The sequence below is a fragment of the Cydia amplana genome, chromosome 8, assembly GCF_948474715.1.
Source record: "Cydia amplana chromosome 8, ilCydAmpl1.1, whole genome shotgun sequence".
NCBI classification, from domain to species: Eukaryota; Metazoa; Arthropoda; class Insecta; order Lepidoptera; family Tortricidae; genus Cydia; species Cydia amplana.
Genome location: NC_086076.1, coordinates 1,193,836 through 1,215,902, shown reverse-complemented (window position 1 = coordinate 1,215,902; position 22,067 = coordinate 1,193,836). Strand labels below are relative to the sequence as shown.

At 39.0% G+C, this 22,067-nt stretch overlaps 2 protein-coding genes across 2 annotated transcripts; one reads left to right on the top strand and one right to left on the bottom strand.

The window, feature by feature from the left end:
- Positions 1 to 297: 297 nt before the first annotated feature.
- LOC134649948 (signal recognition particle subunit SRP72) lies at positions 298 to 14,911 on the top strand. The gene is made up of 13 exons (XM_063504745.1): positions 298 to 433; positions 787 to 1,021; positions 1,438 to 1,582; positions 2,780 to 2,970; positions 4,354 to 4,491; positions 6,239 to 6,371; positions 7,486 to 7,665; positions 8,139 to 8,297; positions 9,719 to 9,934; positions 11,467 to 11,564; positions 12,522 to 12,623; positions 13,079 to 13,183; positions 14,744 to 14,911. The coding sequence occupies exons 1-13, from the start codon at positions 310 to 312 to the stop codon at positions 14,871 to 14,873; spliced, it is 1,956 nt and encodes a 651-aa protein (XP_063360815.1). The 5' UTR covers positions 298 to 309; the 3' UTR covers positions 14,874 to 14,911.
- Positions 14,912 to 16,103: 1,192 nt separating this feature from the next.
- On the bottom strand, positions 16,104 to 20,632 carry LOC134649974 (probable rRNA-processing protein EBP2 homolog). Its single transcript, XM_063504787.1, has 5 exons — positions 20,522 to 20,632; positions 20,067 to 20,287; positions 19,451 to 19,609; positions 18,667 to 18,814; positions 16,104 to 16,501 (listed from the first exon to the last, which is right to left on the bottom strand). The coding sequence occupies exons 1-5, from the start codon at positions 20,573 to 20,575 to the stop codon at positions 16,136 to 16,138; spliced, it is 948 nt and encodes a 315-aa protein (XP_063360857.1). The 5' UTR covers positions 20,576 to 20,632; the 3' UTR covers positions 16,104 to 16,135.
- Positions 20,633 to 22,067: the final 1,435 nt, after the last annotated feature.

Below are 22,067 nucleotides of genomic sequence, written 5' to 3'. Positions count from 1 at the left end.
TTGCCGCTTTTTTCAACTGACGGAAATGGCTTGACAAATTTTATTTTTCATGTACCTATATCAATGCAAACAAAATTGGTTAACTATGACGTGTACACTACACTTGTAGTTGGTCAAACCAATTTGTCAGTCAGTAACAATCAGGAAAACTATACTCATCCACCCACCATACCCCCCACCCACATAGAAATATTGTTTCTGTCAGAAAATTTTACTAATAAAAAAACCGTACCTTTTTTATCAAAATCGTACCTTTTTTGACGTACGACTGTACATAAGCTGGAAGCGCTCTGGCAACACTGCGTTTACATGCCAAGTTGTCAAAAAAAAATGTCGGCCAACAAGGAAAATAACCTTGTTCAGGCCTATATTGAATTAAATAAATTTTGTCAAGGCGGAGATTATGATAGAGCGTTAAAAGCTGCAGGGAAAAGTAAGTCTACAGTCTTGTATTTCACTAAACTTCATGTTTCTAACCACAAAAATCGGGTCACAATCTTGTCACAAAAACGATTATTTTTCGAAAGTTTTTCTTTTCTCTTTGTTTTTTATATCTTATTTATTAATATATAAAATATAGATATAGCCATTACATCAGTAAAGTAATTTTTTTAGTCTGAATGATCTCCAACCCATTTCAAATCTTATCGTTCCGTACATTTTCTTACTATAATAGATTCCTTGACCATAATGTGACTTAAACTATCTTTTATTTGCATCCAAATTCCTCTAAAACATTTGCAGTAACAATAACCTGTAATTAATCATAAAATATAAACATTCCAGTCCTGCAAATAGCACCAAATGAACAAAAAGCATTTCACTGCAAAGTGATATGTTTCATCCAGCTGCATAACTTCAAGGAGGCCTTAGCCGTCCTCACGAACCCTAAGAATGCTGCGCTGGCGGCTGACCTGCACTTCGAGAAGGCCTACGCGCAGTACCGGCTCAATTGTCCTAATGATGCGCTGCAGATTGTGGATAATGCGCCGGAGATGACTGTTGCTTTGAAAGAATTGAGGTAAGTACTTTATTGTTGAAAAAATACATACTTAATACTCATAGTGTTGCAACTTACTGTTTTGTCATATTCCATAAAAACTTATTAGGCAAAAATAATGAAACTATCTTTATTTACTCAGCAATTTCATGAGATGTCTGTATGAGGTAAAAGTATACCACATGTTCATGCATGTTAACTTGTTAAGTAAGAACTACTGTGGGCTAATTCCAATTTCCGTCCAAGCTAGTATAGCTATAATTTTCTAATAGGTAACTAAACCAATTTCTATACTCTCCATTTATAAAATTTGTAGTAACATTAATCATGTTACAATTACTTCTAACTAGTTGTATAAATTATTTTTATGACCTGTTAAACTTGAATGCAGTCTTAATAATCCTAACCCATTGCTTTATTGCGTCATACCTTTACAGGGCTCAAATCCTGTACCGCTTGGAGCAGTACCAAGACTGTTACAACCTGTATCGGGACATCGTGAAAAACACCACAGACGACTATGAGGATGAGAGAAAGACCAACATGGCCGCCGTTGTTGCCAATTTAGGGGCCCTGAACCCGGTAAGCATTTAGAGTACACTCAATGGTATTTTAATTGAGAATTTGATTCTATTTTCTGTCAGATTCAAGTGACTGATAAACCTACTATTGCAGTCCAGAAGTGCACCACAAGCTAACCCCTTTAGTCCCATGGAAGCGATATTGCGCCTGCAATGAATCAAAATTAAATTCTGAGTGTAAGTCCTCACTGTTGCTTTTTGGCTGGCAAATTTAGATGGACGCCAACTGACGTGCGCAGCTACAGCCCAATATCAACCTTCGTGCACTCCGATAAAGTGCTCATAGAAATAGCATGCGGCCAGTAATGTCCACAGTCAATTTAAGACATCCTCCAGACTGAGCATAGTAGCGCTACCCCCTCTGCCACAAATATACGGTAGTATTACTCCATTTTCGAGTCAAAGTGTCTTTGTGTGACGTCCGTGTCTTTGAACGGACCAATCACGGCATCGGACTCGCTCACCTCGTCCCCCGCACCCCCGTATTTTTGGCAGCATCGGTTTCATGAAATAATTGCTCTAAACTCCGTCTAGAGGATTCCTAGTCTATGGTAACGTCTCAGACATGCAGACACAACATAATGGCGTCAGTACAGCACCAATCAAGTGTCAAATTCCAAACCAAAATTATTGTTAGATTTTATTACTCATACTAACCTTTTGATCAGAACAATCTGAGTAAAGATCATGTTTAAAAAAAAACAGACCCCAATGGAAAGAGCTAGAGGAGGCCTTTGCCAAGTGTCACACTGAGCTTAGAGACATACTCTAACTCAGAATAAAAGGGCTTAATAGATAAGATAAAGATAAGATAAGATAAAAGATAGTTTATTCAAGTAGGCATAATTACAATGCGCTTATGAACGTCAAATAAAGCTAGGTAGACCGGCTCCAACCCTACACCTCTGCCCCGAGAAGATTTAAATCCCCTCCAATTGGAGGAGGGTATCCCATTATGGGACCGGCAACAAACTCGGCGGGACACATCTTTTCAAAAATAATTACATCTTATAATTAACATGCATTACGAGAAAATAAGGAAAAAAAATACAATTTAAATCACTATAGAATTCATGCAATTATACACATAAGGTGTAATAGAAATTTGATTTAGAAAATATACATATGTACATGGAATCATACAAATTCGTAGATAGATAGATAGAAAAAAAAACTAATTTGCCAACTCCTTTTTTAGTCGGCAGACTTACCCCAATTCGACGAGACCACCTATGAACTGGCCTACAATGTCGGAAGCACTCTGGCCATGCGTGGCAAATACAACGAGGCCCTGCCGGTCCTGAAGAGGTCCGAGCAGGCTTGCTCGGAGAGTGTTCTGGAAGACGGAGGCACTGAGGACGAGGCTAAAGAGGAAGCGGGTATCATCAGGTCAGTAATTACATTTTGTTAGAAATTGTTTATTAAAGTTAATTATAAATTTTTGTGTATTTAAGTTATAGCAGTCAGTAGGGAATGCTCCCGGTACTGAGTTTGTATGGCGAGAACCGGGTATTCCCGGTTCCAGTATTGTATTTGTATAGAAAACCAGTACCAGTACTCTATAAAATACCTATTTACGCATTACTTACACTGTAAGTAATGCGTAAATAGGTATTAAGTCTTACAGCAACGCTTTTACCTGTCCATTGGAGGCCTAATGTCTTTGCAATAAGGTTTATTGTATGTCAGTTAACAACGTGGATGGCACATGAAATGGCTAAAATGTCAAGGCAAAACATGAAATGCAATTTTTTCTATAATATGACTAGGCATTTATAAAAACTCAGAAAAACATTCGGCATTGTATAGAATGCCTAGGTAATAGAACTCCTCTAAGGCCTTTTAAACTAGTTGAGGAAACTCCGCGAACGTCTATTTCAGAGGCTTTTTAAGAATTATATTCAACTAGCAACCCACGGCTTCGCACGGGTTAACAAATTATACATAAACGTTCCTCTTGAATCACTATCTATTAAAAAAAACCGCATCAAAATCCGTTGCGTAGTTTTAAAGATCTAAGCATAAATACAGACAGACAGACAGCGGGAAGCGACTTTGTTTTATACTATGTAGTGATTAAATGGCCCGGTAGCTTGAATATGTCATGCTCGCTTAAAAGTCTTTGCTTACGGTGGCGTTGTTGATCGGGTCGCCACTTTCCCGAATGAAGGTTGAGAGAGGCGATGGCTGAGATACGCGTCATACTCGTGAACGGGTGCTGTTTGTGGAGACTGGTCTATTTAAGCTAACACGAGCTATTATATTTAGTAACTTTATTTTTGAGTATAATTACATGGACACACCTCATTCGGTTCTCGTATGCTATTTTATTTTTACTATCATTTTCTTTAATTTAATGAATGTTTTAATTAGGTATACAGGATTTTGACTCTTGGAGACCCTATACATCTCTAAGGATAATTTGATTAACTACTATATATCTTTTAGTTATGATGACACTTAGAGACATTTACGTCTCTAAATAATTTTAGATTATAGTTTTTGTATCTTTGTGTTTTTTTTTTCAATACTATTGTTATTGCGTTTTTTGTAATTCGACATTTAGAGGCTTTATACATCTCTATGTTAGTTTGATTTGATATTTACGGCTTAGTTGTATTTTATAATTATTGATGTGTTTTTTTTTTGCTGTATGTAAATTCCATATTGACGTGTAAAAGTGCCCTTGTGGCCTATTTGCTGAATAAATGTTGATATTTGATATTTGATAAAACATATGAAAGTAACTCAAGTGTTCCTGTTCCTTTTTAGGGTGCAACAAGCGTACTGCCTACAACAGATGGGTAGAGAGAAGGAAGCGGCAACCATCTACCAAAACGTGTTGAAGGACAAGCCGAGCGACCAGGCCCTGGTTGCCATCGCTAGCAACAACCTTGTGGTCATTAACAGGTCAGTTCAAAAAAAAAAAAAATAATATTCACGTCTGTACTTATTATATGTGACTTTATTTATGAAAAGGGACCTTCAGGGATCGGAACCGGTTTTTTGCAAAAACTTAGAAATAACCATATTTTTCGAATTATTTTATACTCGAAATGTAGGACTCAGTTGTGTTTTTAGGTTACGACTTCGTATTAGCGCCACTTGCACCATTCCACTAACCCGGGGTTAACCGGTTAAACCGTTAATCCAGTGTCTAATTGTACTGGATACCATGCTAAACCCCAGATTTAACCGGTTAACCCCGGGTTAGTGAATAGAGCAAGTGGCCCTTATTAGATTGCCCAATTAGAAATGAAGTAATTAGCAAAGAACCAAAAAATACCGTTTCCGTTCCCATACCAAAAAATACCGGTATCCGATCCCTGGGGACCTTATTGTCGATGGCGCTTACGCCGTTATTAACGATGCTCCGATATCAATACAATGCCGCGCGACGCTGTGCGGCGTAAGCGCCATCGACAATAAGGTCCCTTTTCATAGATAATGCCCCTTATTACTGAGAAAGGTCAAATTATTTTCTTTTCTGACCTAATAATGGGGGAGGTTCACATTTCTTCGAATTTTTTACTCATCCCTATTTTTTAGAAGAAATTGTTACTAGCGCATTGTTTGACGAATGCTGCGGCGTTAGCACGGTCGCATTTTTATAGCCTGTCACGTTCTAATTGACCGAAGCGTAGCGAAGGTCTACGTTTTGATTCGGGCATTTTGCTTTTGTATGTCCGGATGTTCTCCTCTACAGGTCGAAATTCTTAACCGATTTTCGCAAAATTTTGTGACCGAATTCTATGACTAAATAATTTTTTTTGTCGATCCGGTTTTTGGAATTTTTTCAAAATGGCGGAGTCGTGATAGCTCCCGCCTAAACAAATAGTAGTATCGGTATCATAAGTGTTTTTTTCTTTTTGAGATATGTTTATAGATTAAATGGCCAAAAATTCAGAAAATTTGTATCGCTGGTTTTGGCGGTATTTAGATATTTAGTTTTTACTTGAGAATGAGTAGCTAAATTTCGTCAGCTATAGTAAGAACTATAATGGCTTTTTTTGCAAACGTTCGCTTTTTTTGTTTGCATCCCCAGGTCCCTGGTTCCATCCCCAGTAATTGTGTATACTGCTACATAACTTTTTGTATTTTTTATACTTAAATTTCGTATAGTTGTTTTTTATTTTATTTTTTTATTTATCAAGCGCGGGTTAAGCGTATTCGTTTAATTTTTGTTTGTAGCTCTGCTCGCGAGGTCTACAGCTCACAGAGCCACTAGTAAGTATGTAAGTGCGAAAGTGACAGGCATATTGATAAGCAATAAAAATGCAACCATGCTGCCCCGCTGATGAAGATCATAAAACGTTGGCATTTTTTTTTTTTTCAATTTATTTGGGACAAAAAACAGTAACACACAGGGTTAAGACACAGAAATAGAATACAAAGGGTAATAAAGTGTGAGACCAACAACATCGTCCACAGATTACTAGATTACCTACTGATAAATCTAAAATATATAGCGCTAGGTAACAACATAAAGCTAAAAGTAACAAAGCTACGATTACAAAATAGGTTTGTGAATACAGTAACAAATTCATATTAGCAGGAGTAGTCTATACTTTAGTCTATCTACTTTTTAGTCTATATTTTAAATTATTTTATTTTTCTTACCGATGTTTGTTCACTAAAATGCATATTGTATTTTCAGGGATACCAACGTGTTCGATTCCCGGAAGCGTATGAAAGCGGCCACGGCTGAAGGGCTCGAGCATAAGCTGAACTCACGCCAGCGTACCTCTATAACCTACAACCAGGCTATTCTTGCCATCTACTCCAACCAGGTATGTCTAATCTCTGTCTAAGTCTGTCTTGCATTTCATAAAAAAACTACTTTGTCGGGGATGTGACGCGTATACCTTAATAATCTGCAGAAATCATCTGTTTCTATTTATATTTCTATTTCTAAAACTATATAAGACGTACATAAGGCCTCTACTTGAATATGCTTACCAAATTTGGAGTCCATACTTTCAGAAGGATATAGCTTTACTTGAAAAGGTGCAACGCAGAGCAACTAAGATGGTATATGGATTACGTAATAAGCAGTGATCGGCACGACCCGTGTCGCACGGTGTCAATGACCTCAATCATTATGTTAACATGGATATGCCCCGAGATTTCGGTCTTTTTAGGAAGTCAGTATTTCCGATTGTAGTACATAAAGGTATTCCACACAGGAAGATGAATGATTTTTACCATTAAATAAAACGACATCAAGTTCAAAATAGGTATATAATCACATAGTAATATATCAATTTTTTATTTAACATTTAATTATACATTTTATAAGCTTATTTAACACTTTATCGTATATTTGCAAATATATATCATACAATAAAATTATTCTATTTAACAAAATCACGGAGTTATGTTATAATCTCATCATGTCCATATTATGATTTCTGCTCGCAATCCCGCAGTGCGTCACGGGTCGTGCCGATCACTGGTAATAAGCCATATGACCAAAGGCTTGCCAATCTTGGTTTGACAACCCTGGAGCGAAGAAGACAGTGTGGTGACCTCATTGAAACATTCAAGATCATACATGATTATTATGACTTACCTGAACTAAAGGACCTGTTTGTTATGAGCAATAATCATCGTTTAAGAGGCCACAGCTCAAAGATTATTCGAGTTCCCAGTACAAGCAATCCTAGGAAGCACTTTCTATCGAACCGCGTCGTACGTGAGTGGAATAAGTTACCAGAAACAGTGATATGTGCTCCTTCAGTGAACAGTTTTAAAAACAGACTTGACAAACACTTAAAACAACAAAAAAATGAACATTAATCGTTAAAAAAAACAAGTGCAGTGATATACACGCATCAGCTTTCAGCTGCTAGTGTATTAAACAATATAATATAATACCGAAATAACCAATTGTAATTGTTACAGCCCGACTTCTGCAAGCAATGCTGCGTGAAACTCACCAAGTCCCTGAAACAAGAACAGCGTGCTGCCCTAGTGGAAGCTTCCTCCCTCGTCAAAGACGGCAAGAAGAACCAGGCCGTTCAGCTGCTGCTGAAGGAAGGTGGAACCCTGACCCTGGCTGCTGCTCAAGTACTGCTGGCGAGTGTAAGTGTTGAACCACTAGCTATGCTCGTACTACTACGAGACATCGCATTTTCGGATCAACTTGGCTGACATAAAATAAGATATATCTCCACTTTTTTCCACTTTTAATTTATTTCTTAGCTTGATACAAAATTAATTTAAGATATGAATGTTTTTAACAAATCACAATTAACCAGCGTCCGAAGGAATTCACTTACTGAAACTAAAAAAAGTGGCTCAATGTAAATGTTGTAAGATTCGGCTCGGTCAAAAGCGGTACCGCACTGGGTACCGCGAACCATGTTTGACGTATTGCCTCCCTGTCACACTTGCGTACGAAACAAGTGCGAGAGAGAGGCAATACGTCGAACGTGGTTAGCGGTAGGTCCTCTATTTTTTGACCGAAACCGAACCTTCCGCTGAAACATGATTTTTATGCCGAAACCGAAAATTCAGTCACTAATTTATTTCTACATTTTTTATAATTTCCACAGGGTGACCGCAAAGCAGCCGTCAAACTATTAGAAGAGAGCGAATACAAATACCGCCCTGGCGTTGTCGGCGTTCTGGCTACGTTACTCTGCGCCGACAACGAACTGGAGAAGGCTTCGCAGCTCTTCAAGGATGTCTATGAGCATTACAAGAATGATGAGGTTTGTTACATTTTGGTGCCGTGACCAGGATATTACGAACACTTTAGTTTCTCATATATAGGTGTGAAGTGGGTAGTGTTCTGGTTACGTTGCTCTGCGCCGACAACGAACTAGAGAAGGCTTCGCAACTCTTCAAGGATGTCTATGAGCATTACAAGAATGATGAGGTTAGTTACATTTTGGTTACCGTGACCAGGATATTACTAAAACCTTTTAGTTTGTCATATATAGGTGTGAAGTGGGTAGTGTTCTGGTTACGTTGCTCTGTGCTGACAAGGAACTTGAGAAGGTTTCGCAACTTAAAGGGTTACAAAAATGATGAGATTAGGTTACATTTCAGTGTAGGTTTTCTTGTCAATCCCTCTAGGTTGTGTCAAATTAGTGTTTTTCTTTGGAATTTATGGCCCGAAAGCCAAATCCCATAGAACAAAACTAGAAACAGGAGAAATCTGTGCTGATAACGTTTGTAAAATCTTTGACAGTTGCCAACTTATATCATTAACTGTTACTATTTATAGTTCGTTTTTAGCATTAGATAAAAGGTAAACAATCTGTGACGTGTCTTAATTTTTATTGAAAAACACTTTTGAAAAATAAGTCTCGCCGTGATTTATATGTAACAATTATAAATCATATACAATTATTTATATTCTTTTGCTTTCATAAGTAATAGGTACTGATTTTCAAAAAGCGTTTTTCAATTACATGATACATCAATATTGCGTGTCTTTTTGTAATCCTAAAATACGAACTACAACGGATAATTTCCCCTCTAGCGTTTCGCGTCTCTACGCGCGCTCTGGCAGGCTGCGGCGGGCGTGCACGCGCGCGCGGGCTGCGCCGCCGCGGCCGCCGCCGCGCATGAATATCCATGTTAACATAATGATTGAGGTCATTGACACCGTGCGACACGGGTCGTGCCGATCACTAGCACAGAATTACTAATAGTACTACCGTACAGAAAATTCACTCCTTCACAAAAGTCAGGTTTAGGTATAAAAATACACCTATATCGCCGCCTGCAAGCAAAATTGAAACATAACCGCGCACGAACCGTGAATCTCCTTTGCGCGCCGCAGTTTTATGACCGAGCTGCGAGTGTCGGCACGGGGTTATCACTTGACAAGTTTTTATACCTATACCCACTGATTTATTGTTTTTAAGATAAATATGTAGGAATTACAAACGTTGATTATGTAAACATACATTTTTTATCCGGAGATAGCATGTCTGATTCTCGCGGAAGTAAGTTTCGAAGCCATTGTGTATTTTCAATTTTGCGCGAGCGCCACGTGACACGACTATCGTGCGCGCCGAGCGGCAGCCCACTGCTATACGCCTGTCGGATGGGCGCGCCGGCCAAATGTACCTAAACTGCGGAGTGACACCCCCCTGTCACTAGTATCATTGTTTCCCCTTAGCGTTTCGCGTCTCTACGCGCGCTCTGGCAGGCTGCGGCGGGCGTGCACGCACGCGCCGGCTGTGCCGCCTCGGCCGCCGCCGCGCATGAGGCTGTGGCCAGGGCCGCGCCCGATGACGCTAGGAGTCTGGCGCGGCTGGTTAAAGCGTTGGCCACCGCTGACCCGGCCAGAGCCAGACAGCTGGCGGAGAGGTTACCGCCGCCGGCCAATGTTGAGGTGAGATATACAGGGTGGCGCATTCAGATCGGTCAGTATGGGAAAATCTGAAACTATAAGACATACGACGATCTCTTCTTAGGAACCATGTCATCGATTTTAGTAAAAAGAAAAACTGCATTCATACATTTAAAAAAAATGTGTACTCAGCTCGGGAATCGAACCCGGACGTTTTGAAAAAAAAAATCTAAAATTATTTCTATTTAGATATCGATTGTGTAGGTCTTAAGCAGTAAATGTTACTATGAAACATGATGTCTGAAATGAATAAAATGCATTGTTTTCATATCCTTTAATTTATTTTAGTATGTTTTCGAAATGGCCACCATTTTTTTCAATACATTTTACATAAAAAAAAATTAAATGTATGAATGCAGTTTTTCTTGTTACTAAAATCGATGACATGGTTCCTAAGAAGAGATCGTCGTATGTCTTATAGTTTCAGATTTTCCCATACTGACCGATCTAAATGCGCCACCCTGTATAATACACTTGTATTATTGTAACGTACTCTTAGGCCCACTTGCACCATCCCACTAACCCGTGGTTAAGCGGTTAAACCGTTAACCTAGTGTCAAATTGTACTGGTATCCATGGTAAATTCATGTTTAGCTGGTTAACCCTGGGTTAGTGGAATGGTGCAAGTGGGCCTTAGACATATCGATTTTAAACAAAATCGGATCGTAAACACGAAAATACAAAATGATACACATGAGCGTTTTCCAAAAAAAGTGTACATTTCATTCATGTCTTCAAAATATTGACTTCTTGGGCTCATTTTACTCAGAATCATTTGTACATTCACGCCTCATACATCAAAAATGTGTCCAAAAAATTCCTTTCCAGGTCATCACATTCTTGTATGAAATTATTTTTTATTTGTATGAACGTGACGCACTGGAAAAAAAATTTTTCATACAAAATTTTGGGACACATTTTTTCATGCATGAGGCGTGAATGTACAAATGATTCTGAGTAAAATGAGCCCAAGAAGTCAATATTTTGAAGACATGAATGAAATGTACACTTTTTTTGGAAAACGCTCACGTACGAATATATGTCAACAAAAAAAAAGTCGTGGAACACTCGATTGGAACGAAGTTCAGAAAGGGTCGGGACGGAAAATTCCCAAGTCGCACGGGTGGAACTTGGGAACTACGTTCTAAAAATTCGCTGAAATCTCTTAACACAGTTATCGTCAGCTGTCTAACATCAAGTAATGGAACTATCAGTACCGATATTTGACACCAGATGTCACAAGTTTCGCAACTGACGAAAAATGTACTTACTACTAAAACAATTTACAACTAATATTATAAGCAGAAGGAGTTGAAAATAGAGTTCCGGTTAATCCGGTTATAATATTAGCTAAAAATTGTCGAGCATTAGAGTTTTTGTTGACCCAACAATCTCGCAGTTGTCAAACCTTCGATATTAAAGGAACTTAAAAAAGAAGTAATTAAGTAAGTAAGACGTAATTTGATCTGCCACCATACTTTCAAACAAAATCTAATACTATCCTACAATTGCAGGGTAAGATTGACATCGAAGCCCTAGAGTCGTCGAAATGGATGATGGGAGCCAAGGTTGTGAAGAAAACGGTTCAGAGCAAGCAAGAGCAGTCACCCGGGTAAGACTTGTAGTTTGGAAAACTATACTCATCCATTTCTTTGCTAGTAGGCTAGTACTAGTGTAAGACAAAGATAGTATGATTCTCTCTGTCTAAGTTTAAAATAAGACAATCCTTTGACAAACTATATGTAGTTGGTCAAACCAATTTGCCAGTCAGTAAGAACCCTCATCATTTTCTTTCGGGTGCTAGTACAGTCACCTGCAATAATATGTTACTCTTCGAAGGCCGCAAAAATATGTGACACGCTCTTATGGCTCTAAAAATAAGATCGTGTCAGATATTTTTGCGGCCTTCGTTGTGTAACATATTATTGCAGGTGACTGTACTAGTGTAAGACAAAGATAGTATGATTCTCTCTATGTTTGAAATGAGACAGTCCTTTGACAAACTATTATATGTTCCGTCACGAATGATTTTCTTTTGTACTTACCTACTTAAGAGCCAACAGGAGCTAAGATTTAAATATTTTAGGTAAATATACCCGTCTCGCTAACGGAAGCGGCTCCTAAAACTAGTGCAATAAGGACAGGGCGAAAAATCCTGCGTAAAAATCTCAAAAATCGAGGTTTCGTACTCGACTGTTTCCTCCTCCAAAACTTAACCAATCGTAACCAAATTTGGAAATCTAAATGATTATGACATTATCTGTGTCGGACCGTTTTGCTTTTTTGACTAATTGATGTCAATTTTGAATAGCACGCCTCTCATTGTGGCATAGTCAATTAGGCCATTTTGGCCATTTTTGAAGGGCTCTAGCGCCTTAAAAAACAAAAATATCAAAAAAAGCAAAACGGTCCGACACAGATATTGACAATATTAATCTGTGTTGAAAAAATCATTGCTCTAGCTTCAAAACCCACGGAGGAAACAGTCGAGTACGTTTGTATGGAGAAATGACCACTCCTGTTGCCTCTTAATTTGTTAACGATATTTTTGTATAACGTTATATTGTAGAACGCCAGGGTCGGAGTTGGGCACGAAGCGCAAGCAGAAACGCAAGCGCAAGACCAAGCTGCCGCCCAATGCGGACCTGTCCCGGCCCCCGGACCCAGAGAGGTCAGTTTTGACTACACTATCTATAGCAGCCATTCTCAAAGTGTGCTCCGCGGAACCCTAGGGCTCCGTAAAGCCTCTGTGGGGCTCCGCGAGCATACTTGAATTCATCATCATCAATATTTAAAAGCTATGCTCTTGTCGGTGGAGTAATCGCCAGTCTTCTGTTTGCTGGGCCAGCCTTTTAACTCCCTCTTACGACACGACAGAAACTCTGTCTTTTATTAACAATTTTATTCTTTTTGAACTTGATTTTCTTAATAAGAAAAAAAACGAAGGTCGCAGGTTGCTCCCGTTTCTAGTTTTGGTCCATCCATCCATATCATAAAATATTAATAAAGAACTATTTGCCACTTGGACTGAAAGGGGAGATTATGCTGGCGGCATCTGTAGCAATCTTCAACCGGCCAACCCTATTATTTGAAAAGTATTGACATTATGTAATGTTTCCAAAACAGATGGCTGCCGAAATACGAGCGCACGGCGTATCGTAAGCGACGCGGCGTGCGGCGTGACGTCATCAAGGGCAGCCAGGGCATGTCCACCACGGCCACTGATCAGTAGTAAGTATTTAACATTACTATTACCATAGAGAAAAAAATACATAGAGTGCTCACTCCATACATCAGTTCAGACTATTAATTTCAGTGTCTACATCTAGCATCGAGTAGCGGAACTATCAGTACTGCTACTTGACAATAGATGTAGCACCGACCGGAAAGTCTTATCTCAACAGCATAAGACTTTCAGGTCGGTGGCGACATCTATTGTCGAGTAGCAGTACTGATAGTTCCGCTACTCGATGCTAATAGTCTTTTTGGTACTAAAACTGATGTATGGAGTGAGCACTCTATGTATTTTTTTCTCTATGCTATTACCAATAATATACAATTTATGTCCATCTATAATATGTCCACATCCTTTTTAGGGTTCCGTACCCAAAGGGTAAAAACGGGACCCTATTACTAAGACTCCGCTGTCCGTCCGTCTGTCACCAGGCTGTATCTCACGAACCGTGATAGCTAGACAGTTGAAATTTTCACTGATGATGTATTTCTGTTGCCGCTATAACAACAAATACTAAAAACAGAATAAAATAAAGATTTAAGTGGGGCTCCCATACAACAAACGTGATTTTTGACCGAAGTTAAGCAACGTCGGGCGGGGTCAGTACTTGGATGGGTGACCGTTTTTTTGCTTGTTTTGCTCTATTTTTTGTTGATGGTGCGGAACCCTCCGTGCGCGAATCCGACTCGCACTTGGCCGGTTTTTTTTCCCATTCGGTCCTGTCGCTTGTACTCGCTTCCGGTTTTCTGGCGGTCTAGCATGAGTTGCGATATCGCGCGCGACTTCAAGTATGGACTCGCGCGCGAGAATGCAACTTATGCTAGACCGCCTGATTCGATCCTGCTCAGTATGGAAATCGTGGGCGTATCCATAGAGAAAAAAATACATAGAGTGCTCACTCCATACATCAGTTTTAGTACCAAAAAGACTATTAGCATCTAGCATCGAGTAGAGGAACTATCAGTACTGCTACTTGATAATAGATGTCGCCACCGACCGGAAAGTCTTATGCTGTTGAGATAAGACTTTCCGGTCGGTGCTACATCTATTGTCAAGTAGCAGTACTGATAGTTCCGCTACTCGATGCTAGATGTAGACACTGAAATTAATAGTCTGAACTGATGTATGGAGTGAGCACTCTTGTCTTACTATATTTCTCTATGGCGTATCATACTATCGGATGCACATCAGGACCTTCAATCGTGGATGATGATGGCTTTCAATGAAATACGGTATTCAACTCAGTCTTTACTGGACAAGACTGATTACAAATCATAGCACACGTTAATCGTAAAATATTGCAGGTTATTAACCTTTTCGACGCCGTGTCAAACACAAAAGCTGTCACTCAGACGCCACGTCATTGAAGTGTCAAAACTGAGATTGAACTTTATGCATATGCACGTAGGTCGATATTGTTCTGTGGTCTGTGACCGATTAATCGGACTTTGCCGTTGTACCTACGGTGCGGATATATCGGTCATTGGCGTCCAAAAGGTTAACAAAACAACTTGTATTTTATTTCTACAGTATCTAATCGATAAATTGTTTTACAGCGACATGAGTAAGCAGACGCCAAGCGCCGCCGCCACGGCCGCCAAGAGTCCCCGCGTGGAGAAACAACAGGAATCGGCCTGGTCACGCAAGCAACAGCAGAAGAAGAAAGGAAAGGGTCGCAAGTGGTAACTCTGTACCGATATATGCACAATAAATGATTATTTGTATTGCAGTCTTTCATTTTCCAACCTTAAATAGTAACGAAAACCCTACATAAGCCTCCAAAAATTGCATATACTCGAGGAATTTTGATTAGAACAAGTTATGAGACCTAGCACCGCCTCGGCCGCCAAGAGTCCCCGCGTGGAGAAACAACAGGAATCGGCCTGGTCACGCAAGCAACAGCAGAAGAAGAAAGGAAAGGGTCGCAAGTGGTAACTCTGTACCGATATATACACAATAAATGATTATTTGTATTGCAGTCTTTCATTTTCCAACCTTAAATAGTAACGAAAACCCTACATAAGCCTCCAAAAATTGCCAATACTCGAGGAATTTTGATTGGAACAAGTTATGAGACCTAGCACCGCCTCGGCCGCCAAGAGTACTCGCTTGGAGAAACAGGACTCGGCTGGCAACGCAAACAACAGCAGAAAAAGAAGGGGAAGGGTCGCAAGTGGTAACTCTGTTCCGATATATGCACAATAAATGATTATTTGTATTGAGGACTTTCATTTTCCAACCTGTGCTTATTAATAAAAACTAAAACCCCACATGAGCGTCTAAAAATTTCATATACTAGAGGGATTTTAATTAGAATATAAGTAATGAGACTTAGAGCCGCCTCGGCCACTAAGTCCCCGCGTGGAGAAACAGCAATAAATGGCTTGGCAACGATGTACTTTGTAAGCTTAGAATAAATTTAAAAGTGGAAAAATTACTGGCTTGGGTGAGACTTGAACTCACGGCCTCTGGATGCCGATGCGATATTGTGCTTTGTGCCTATAATACATATGTATATGGATCATTTGTACTAGTCTTTGATTTTACTTCCACGTAAGACTAAAAATTGCATATACTAGAGGAATTTTGATTAGAATAAGTAAGGAGATCTAGTTCCGCCTCGGCCGTCAATAGCCTTCGCATAGCTTGGTTTAACCTTTTGGACGCCAATGACCGATATATCCGCATCGTAGGTTCAACGCCAAAGACCGATTAACCGGTCACATATCACAGAGCAACATAGACCTACATGCATATGCATAAAGTTCAATTTCAGTTTTGACACTTCGGTGACGTGGCGTCAGCGTGACAGCTTTTGTGTTTGACACGGCGTCGAAAAGTTTAAAGTAGTTTGAAGAAAGATGTTAGTTGATAAATCTTTCAAACTTAAACAATCACTGAAATAAAACAAGTAAATAGGCACTAAACAAGTTTTATTAAAAAATACATTATCTCTTAGCGTTCCTCCTCTTGGACTTGCCGGGCCTCTGATTTTTCTTACCCGCTGGTTTAAACTGTTTATTCTTAGCATTTTTATAATCAAACGGTTTTTTCTTCGCCGAGCTATTGAAGCCTTCCATATTACTAGACGACTCTCTAGTATTAAGTTTGGAACCTTTTTTCTTACCCCCGAAGCCGAATTTCTTGTCTTTCAAAGCCCGTTTCTTGGATACCTTGTTCTGTGGGCCTTTGCCTTTATTTTTACCTTTGTTGTCGTCTAAGAAGTCTAGGTCTGTGGATTTGCCTTTGCGGACTCTCTTGAGCTGTTCGAGCATTTCTCTCTTTTCCGAAGCCTGTTTCAGTCGAGCATCAATCTGGAATAAAAGTGATCTTTTAGTAAATCTATCTATAATATATATATATATATATATATTTCGGGGATCTCGGAAACGGCTCTAACGATTTCGATGAAATTTGGTATATGAGGGGTTTCGGGGGCGAAAAATCGATCTAGCTAGGTCTTATCTCTGGGAAAACGCGCATTTCCGAGTTATTATATGTTTTCCGAGCGAAGCTCGGTCACCCAGATATTGGGTTATAAATACATTACCAATAGATGTAGAGGATAATTATTTTCCATCGTATTTTCACGGAAACTTACGATCGTGTCTTGCTATTTCAGTCAGTCTCGGTACAAAAGTACTGAGGTTGACTGAAGTAGCATGACTAATACTAACGTTTCCGAGAAAACACGATGGAAAACAATTATGCACTACATCTGTACATTGCTGTGTAAGAGGTCTATAATCTGCTGTGATGGATACGCTGAATGAAATAATATTTCGTTTCTTTGTCTTTGTAACGAAAATAAGTGGAATACTTAAACATCCAGACACATTCTTAATACACGCGTTAAAACTACGTTAGAGGCGGTTTTGTATCGTAAAATATTAGTTACACTTACAACTAAAAATTAAGCTTCAGTATTATTAACTCTTTATAAAACGAAGAGACAACTAAATATGGTTGGTGGTATGTTTATGAACAAATTATTTAGAAATTCATTTAGGTACTGAGACAAAAATATGAATAAATCCAGTAATCAGGTTCTTATTATCATTTGGATGGTGTTATGTAATATATCAAAGCCACACGACTCCGCTGTCTTGGTCACCTGGCGACATAGACTAGGAATCCTCTAGACGGAGTTTAGAGCAATTATTTTATGAAACCGATGCTGTCAAGAATACGGGGGTGCGGGGGGACGAGGTGAGCGAATCCCGTGCCGTGATTGGTCCGTTCAAAGACACGGACCAATCACGGCACGGGATTGACTCGAAGATGGAGTAAAACTACCGTATAAGTGGCAGAGGGGTAGCGTTACTATGCTCAGTCTAGAGGATGTCTTGTCTGTGCCTGGAGAGGATGGGGGAGGATCGTGCTGGAAAACGTCCGTCTGGGCGTCCCAGGTACCGCTGGAGTGACGAAGCCCTAAAAGACCTGTCCGCCCTCGGAATACCCAACTGGCGTAAAGTGGCGCACGATAGGGCAGAGTGGCGCTCTCTTGTGTCAGAGGCCAAGATCCTATTTGGGTCACTGAGCCAGTGATGTATGGTATGTTTTTTTTTTTTTTTATTATAGCTTTATTTGCTCAGTGCTTTAATATCATTTGTTTTTTTATTAAATTGGTTGCACTTTTGATTGCACTGATCCCTGCTGGGTAAAAGCCTCCTCAGTAGTAGTATGGTATGTATGTAATATTTAAATCTTCTCGGGGCAGAGGTGTAGGGTTGGAGCCGGTCTACCTAGCTTTATTTGACGTTCATAAGCGCATTGTAATTATGCCTATTTGAATAAACTATATTTTATCTTATCTTATCTTTATATGTAGTCATCGTACCTATTAAAGAAAATATGCTCACCCTCCCCTGTCTCTACATTCTTGAAACTGCTGTTTTTGTTAGGAAACATATTACTTTGTACGACCATGTAAAAAGTGCCCGAAGACAGGATAAACTATTGTTGCCAGCAAAACCAAATCTACAAATGTTCAGAAATAGCCCTCATTATAGATCTGTGATAATTTACAACCAATTACCAAAAAGCGTAACTAGTGAGCAAAAAACGCAATCATTTATTAACAAACTTAAGTCAATTTTAATACGAAAGGCATATTATACAATCGAGGAATTTTTATCAGATAATGAATTAGAGTAAATATTAGTTAAATATTAGTTGATTATTTTAATTTCATTTTATTATTTATTATTGTTGGGCTTTTATGATGAACTAAATATATGTATCAAATAAGTAATAATGCAATATGAATGACATTTAATTAAAATTCTGCTTATAATTATAATTAGTTTTGTAATTCTTAAAACTAATAATGTATAATTTGTAAATAGTTAACATTAAGTAGTATTAAGACTATTGCAATGCCCTAACGGGGTACATGTACCTACTACATAATTTTGTATACCATCCTCTGTAATGAACATGATCGCAATAAAATATATGAATATATGAATATGAATACCTGCACCCGTTTGGCGATCTTCTTCTGGTCGCGCAGCTGGCGCACCTTCTCGGTGCGCGCCTGCGCGGCCTGCTTGGCGAGCAGGTTCTTGCGCACCTTCTGCATGTGCTCGTCCGTCTTCGCCATCTCGGCGAAGTAGTCCTCAGGCCTGCGGACGGTGTTATGCACATTTGAACCAATGTTTTTGCCTTGTGGGTAATGTCAATGTTATAATATAAAAATAATCAATGACTGAAATAATCGAATTTAAACTGTTGTGAGACATGCTAACATTGAACAAGTGAGTCTAAACCGTAAAATTATTCAGTGACTGAAAGTTGATCAAATAGGGAATATTACGCGAAACTCTGCGTAGGGGGTGCCACTACCACAACTACTCACAATCTGAGGGTCCACTGTAAACAAGAGAGTCGAAATTTGGTTATCTAACCTCTCTATCACTCTCGCATATTCAAACGATAAAGAGGCAGATAGCGGAGTTTCGATTTTCGCGTTTCGCGGTAGGCCCTTTGTAAACAAACTGCCTTGATGTATCAATGTCATTTTTTATTGCCTGTGAAAACTTGTCAAGAAAACAGTTTAAGGCACAGTATGTATAAGTTACTCTATGGTTTAACGATGGGTGCTAGTGCTGCACTCTAGTGGCAGAATGATTCAGTAATGAAACTACAGAATGTGCACATAGTGATGGGACACTGTAGCCGGTGCACTCGCACCGTGAAGCCTGTCTTAATAAAGGTCTACAAATTAGGTTTAAAGGACTTTTCACTAGGTTTGACATTACCTTCTAGTAGGAATATTCAGTTCTTTAAGTTTCTTCAGTCCCTCCACGACAGCAGCTTGCGCCTGGCGGTGGATCAGGTTTTCTCGCTTGAACTCGTTCAGCACCGGATCTTGCGACGGGTCGTACATATGTGTACCCTTGCTGTTTTCTTTTATATTCCTGTAATTAGCAAAAAAAATTGTTTGTGAAAAGATGACTCAGGTTTTTGAGTTGATATTTTGTAACACTGAAAGTAGGGTGTTTAGATGTAAATTTAAAAAATCGGTTAATATAGGCAACCATGGACCGGTCACCGGATCAACTTTTCAATAAGGCAACCTATTACAGTTAGATTGTATATAAAATAAGCTTTCATTTGATCTAATATCCGATTAAATAACAAAAAAAAAACTATTCATACGCAATTTAGAATATTTATCAAAAATAAATACATAAATACCAGATGGGGGTCCACCCATTGGCGGAAAAATAGCGATTGTTTTTTTAATAATATTATTTTCATACACGACCAGATAAAATGCGATTTAGGTAGGTAGGCCAAATGTCTGGGTTTTTTAAGTTTATGTTTTTAATTTATAGATGGCAGCCCTATTGGCAGTGAATGTGTTAAGCTTACTTTCTCCTCTGAGCAGTCTCCTGTATTTGCATCGCGACGTCCGGTGCCATCGGTGCAACTGCTGTCACCAAATCCAGTGTCTCAATCCACGGCAATTTCAGCTGAAATTCCTTCAGCTTCAGCTTTAAATCCGATATACTGTTCACATGCTTCTTTCCTTCCTTTTCTATTACTTCATTCAGGCCTGGCTTGAGCAAGCCTTTCGCGAATGCCTCTTGCAACTGCAATAAAAAACAATTTTTAAAACAAAGAGTAAAAGTTAATATAGTAGGTAATAGTCATTAAATTGAAATAAAACGATACCCACGTATCGAAGTCACAATTAGCACAACACGTTTCGGTGTCAGGTATTCATCTTCAATTATTTTATCTATAACAAAGATTCGTTGTGCCGTGTGGCGATTTTAGGAAAACAAAAATATACGAATAGTTTGTAATACATAGTAAATACTGACCTCGTCATCTGAATCGACTTCTGATTCACTGTTATTTAACACAAAGTCACCCATTGTGTAATTAAAATATAATTAAAACGGAGAGAAGCAGCGAATAAACATAACCTCTTAAAAACGTGTACTTGACAATGACTTGACACCATCTTGACACTGACCATAGAAGGTAGCATCCTATAGAAGTGGTCTACACATAGAAGGTAGCATCCTATAGAAGTGGTCTACACGTGCCTCCGTGAGGGACAAAACATATAAATTCGACCAATCATAGCGTCACATTGCGCCGCTATGATTGGTCGAATTTATTTGTTAGGGCAACAAATGAATTCGACTAATCACGGTGGTCAATTTACGGTGGGGAATAAAACAAGATGTGAGACTGTGACAAGGACAAACAATAATAGCGCTTTCGCTGCTACTCCTACTGAAAGATACATAAGACTATCCCGTTCTGTCAGTTATCCCCACCACTCATGCCCAATCCAGTTATACTAGATTCATGGGTCTACACGTGCCTCCGTGAGGGACAAAACATATAAATTCGACCAATCATAGCGTCACATTGCGCCGCTATGATTGGTCGAATTTATTTGTTATGGTGGGCAACAAATGAATTCGACTAATCACGGTGGTCAATTTACGGTGGGGAATAAAACAAGATGTGAGACTGTGACAAGGACAAACAATAATAGCGCTTTCGCTGCTACTCCTACTGAAAGATACATAAGACTATCCCGTTCTGTCAGTTATCCCCACCACTCATGCCCAATCCAGTTATACTAGATTCATGACACTGACAGTTTAACCAGTGTTGCCAAAGAATATGCCAAAAATATGCTAATTTTTTTACTTGAAAAGGGCACTTAAAAATAATATGGTGTCTAACAATATGCAGTAAAATACACCGTTGTTTGTTATTTATAGCCTGTCAAGCCATTTCCGTCGGTAGAAAAAAGCGGCATATTAAAAAAAAATTGGCGCGAAGGGCAATCGACCCATAGAAAATTTGAATTTCTTATAGTCCGTCGAGGTCCATCAGCTCATGCACCACCACAAGTTAAAATCTTGTCAGTAGAAAAAGGCGTGAAATTCAAATTTTCTATGGGACGATATTCCTTCGCGCCTACATTTTTCAAATTTGCCGCCTTTTTCTACTGACAAGATCTGCTTGACCATCTATCTATATGAACCACATAAGGCGATGGCGCATGTTTTTATTTTACTGCCAAACTGGTGCAAACTTTGCTTCGACCAAATATGCTAAGTTGGCAACACTGAGTTCAACGGCTGTGTTGCCAGTTAAGCGGTATCCAGACGTGATAATCAAATCGACCGATTTGATCAGAAATGAAATTGGCGTCAATCTACAATTTAATCACCAATTTTAGATTTACGGTCATATTAAAGTCTATTTTTTTATTCGGTAGACTGAAATGACAGTTAATAGTATGAAATGACATTTCATGTTCATACAATTAACTGTCATTTCAGTCTACGGAATAAAAAAATAGACTTTAGAGCCCCATTAATTTAAAAAAATGCCCCTGAA

Excerpts from the sequence above, each read along its gene's own strand:
- LOC134649948 (XM_063504745.1), top strand. The coding sequence starts at position 310 with ATGCCAAGTTGTCAAAAAAAAATGTCGGCCAACAAGGAAAATAACCTT. Across the intron at positions 6,372-7,485 it reads TTGCCATCTACTCCAACCAG|CCCGACTTCTGCAAGCAATG; the intron begins GTATGTCTAATC and ends TAATTGTTACAG. Across the intron at positions 13,184-14,743 it reads ACCACGGCCACTGATCAGTA|CGACATGAGTAAGCAGACGC; the intron begins GTAAGTATTTAA and ends ATTGTTTTACAG.
- LOC134649974 (XM_063504787.1), bottom strand. The coding sequence starts at position 20,575 with ATGGGTGACTTTGTGTTAAATAACAGTGAATCAGAAGTCGATTCAGAT. Across the intron at positions 20,288-20,521 it reads AAGTCGATTCAGATGACGAG|TTGCAAGAGGCATTCGCGAA; the intron begins GTCAGTATTTAC and ends TTTTTATTGCAG. Across the intron at positions 16,502-18,666 it reads AGATCGCCAAACGGGTGCAG|ATTGATGCTCGACTGAAACA; the intron begins GTATTCATATTC and ends CTTTTATTCCAG.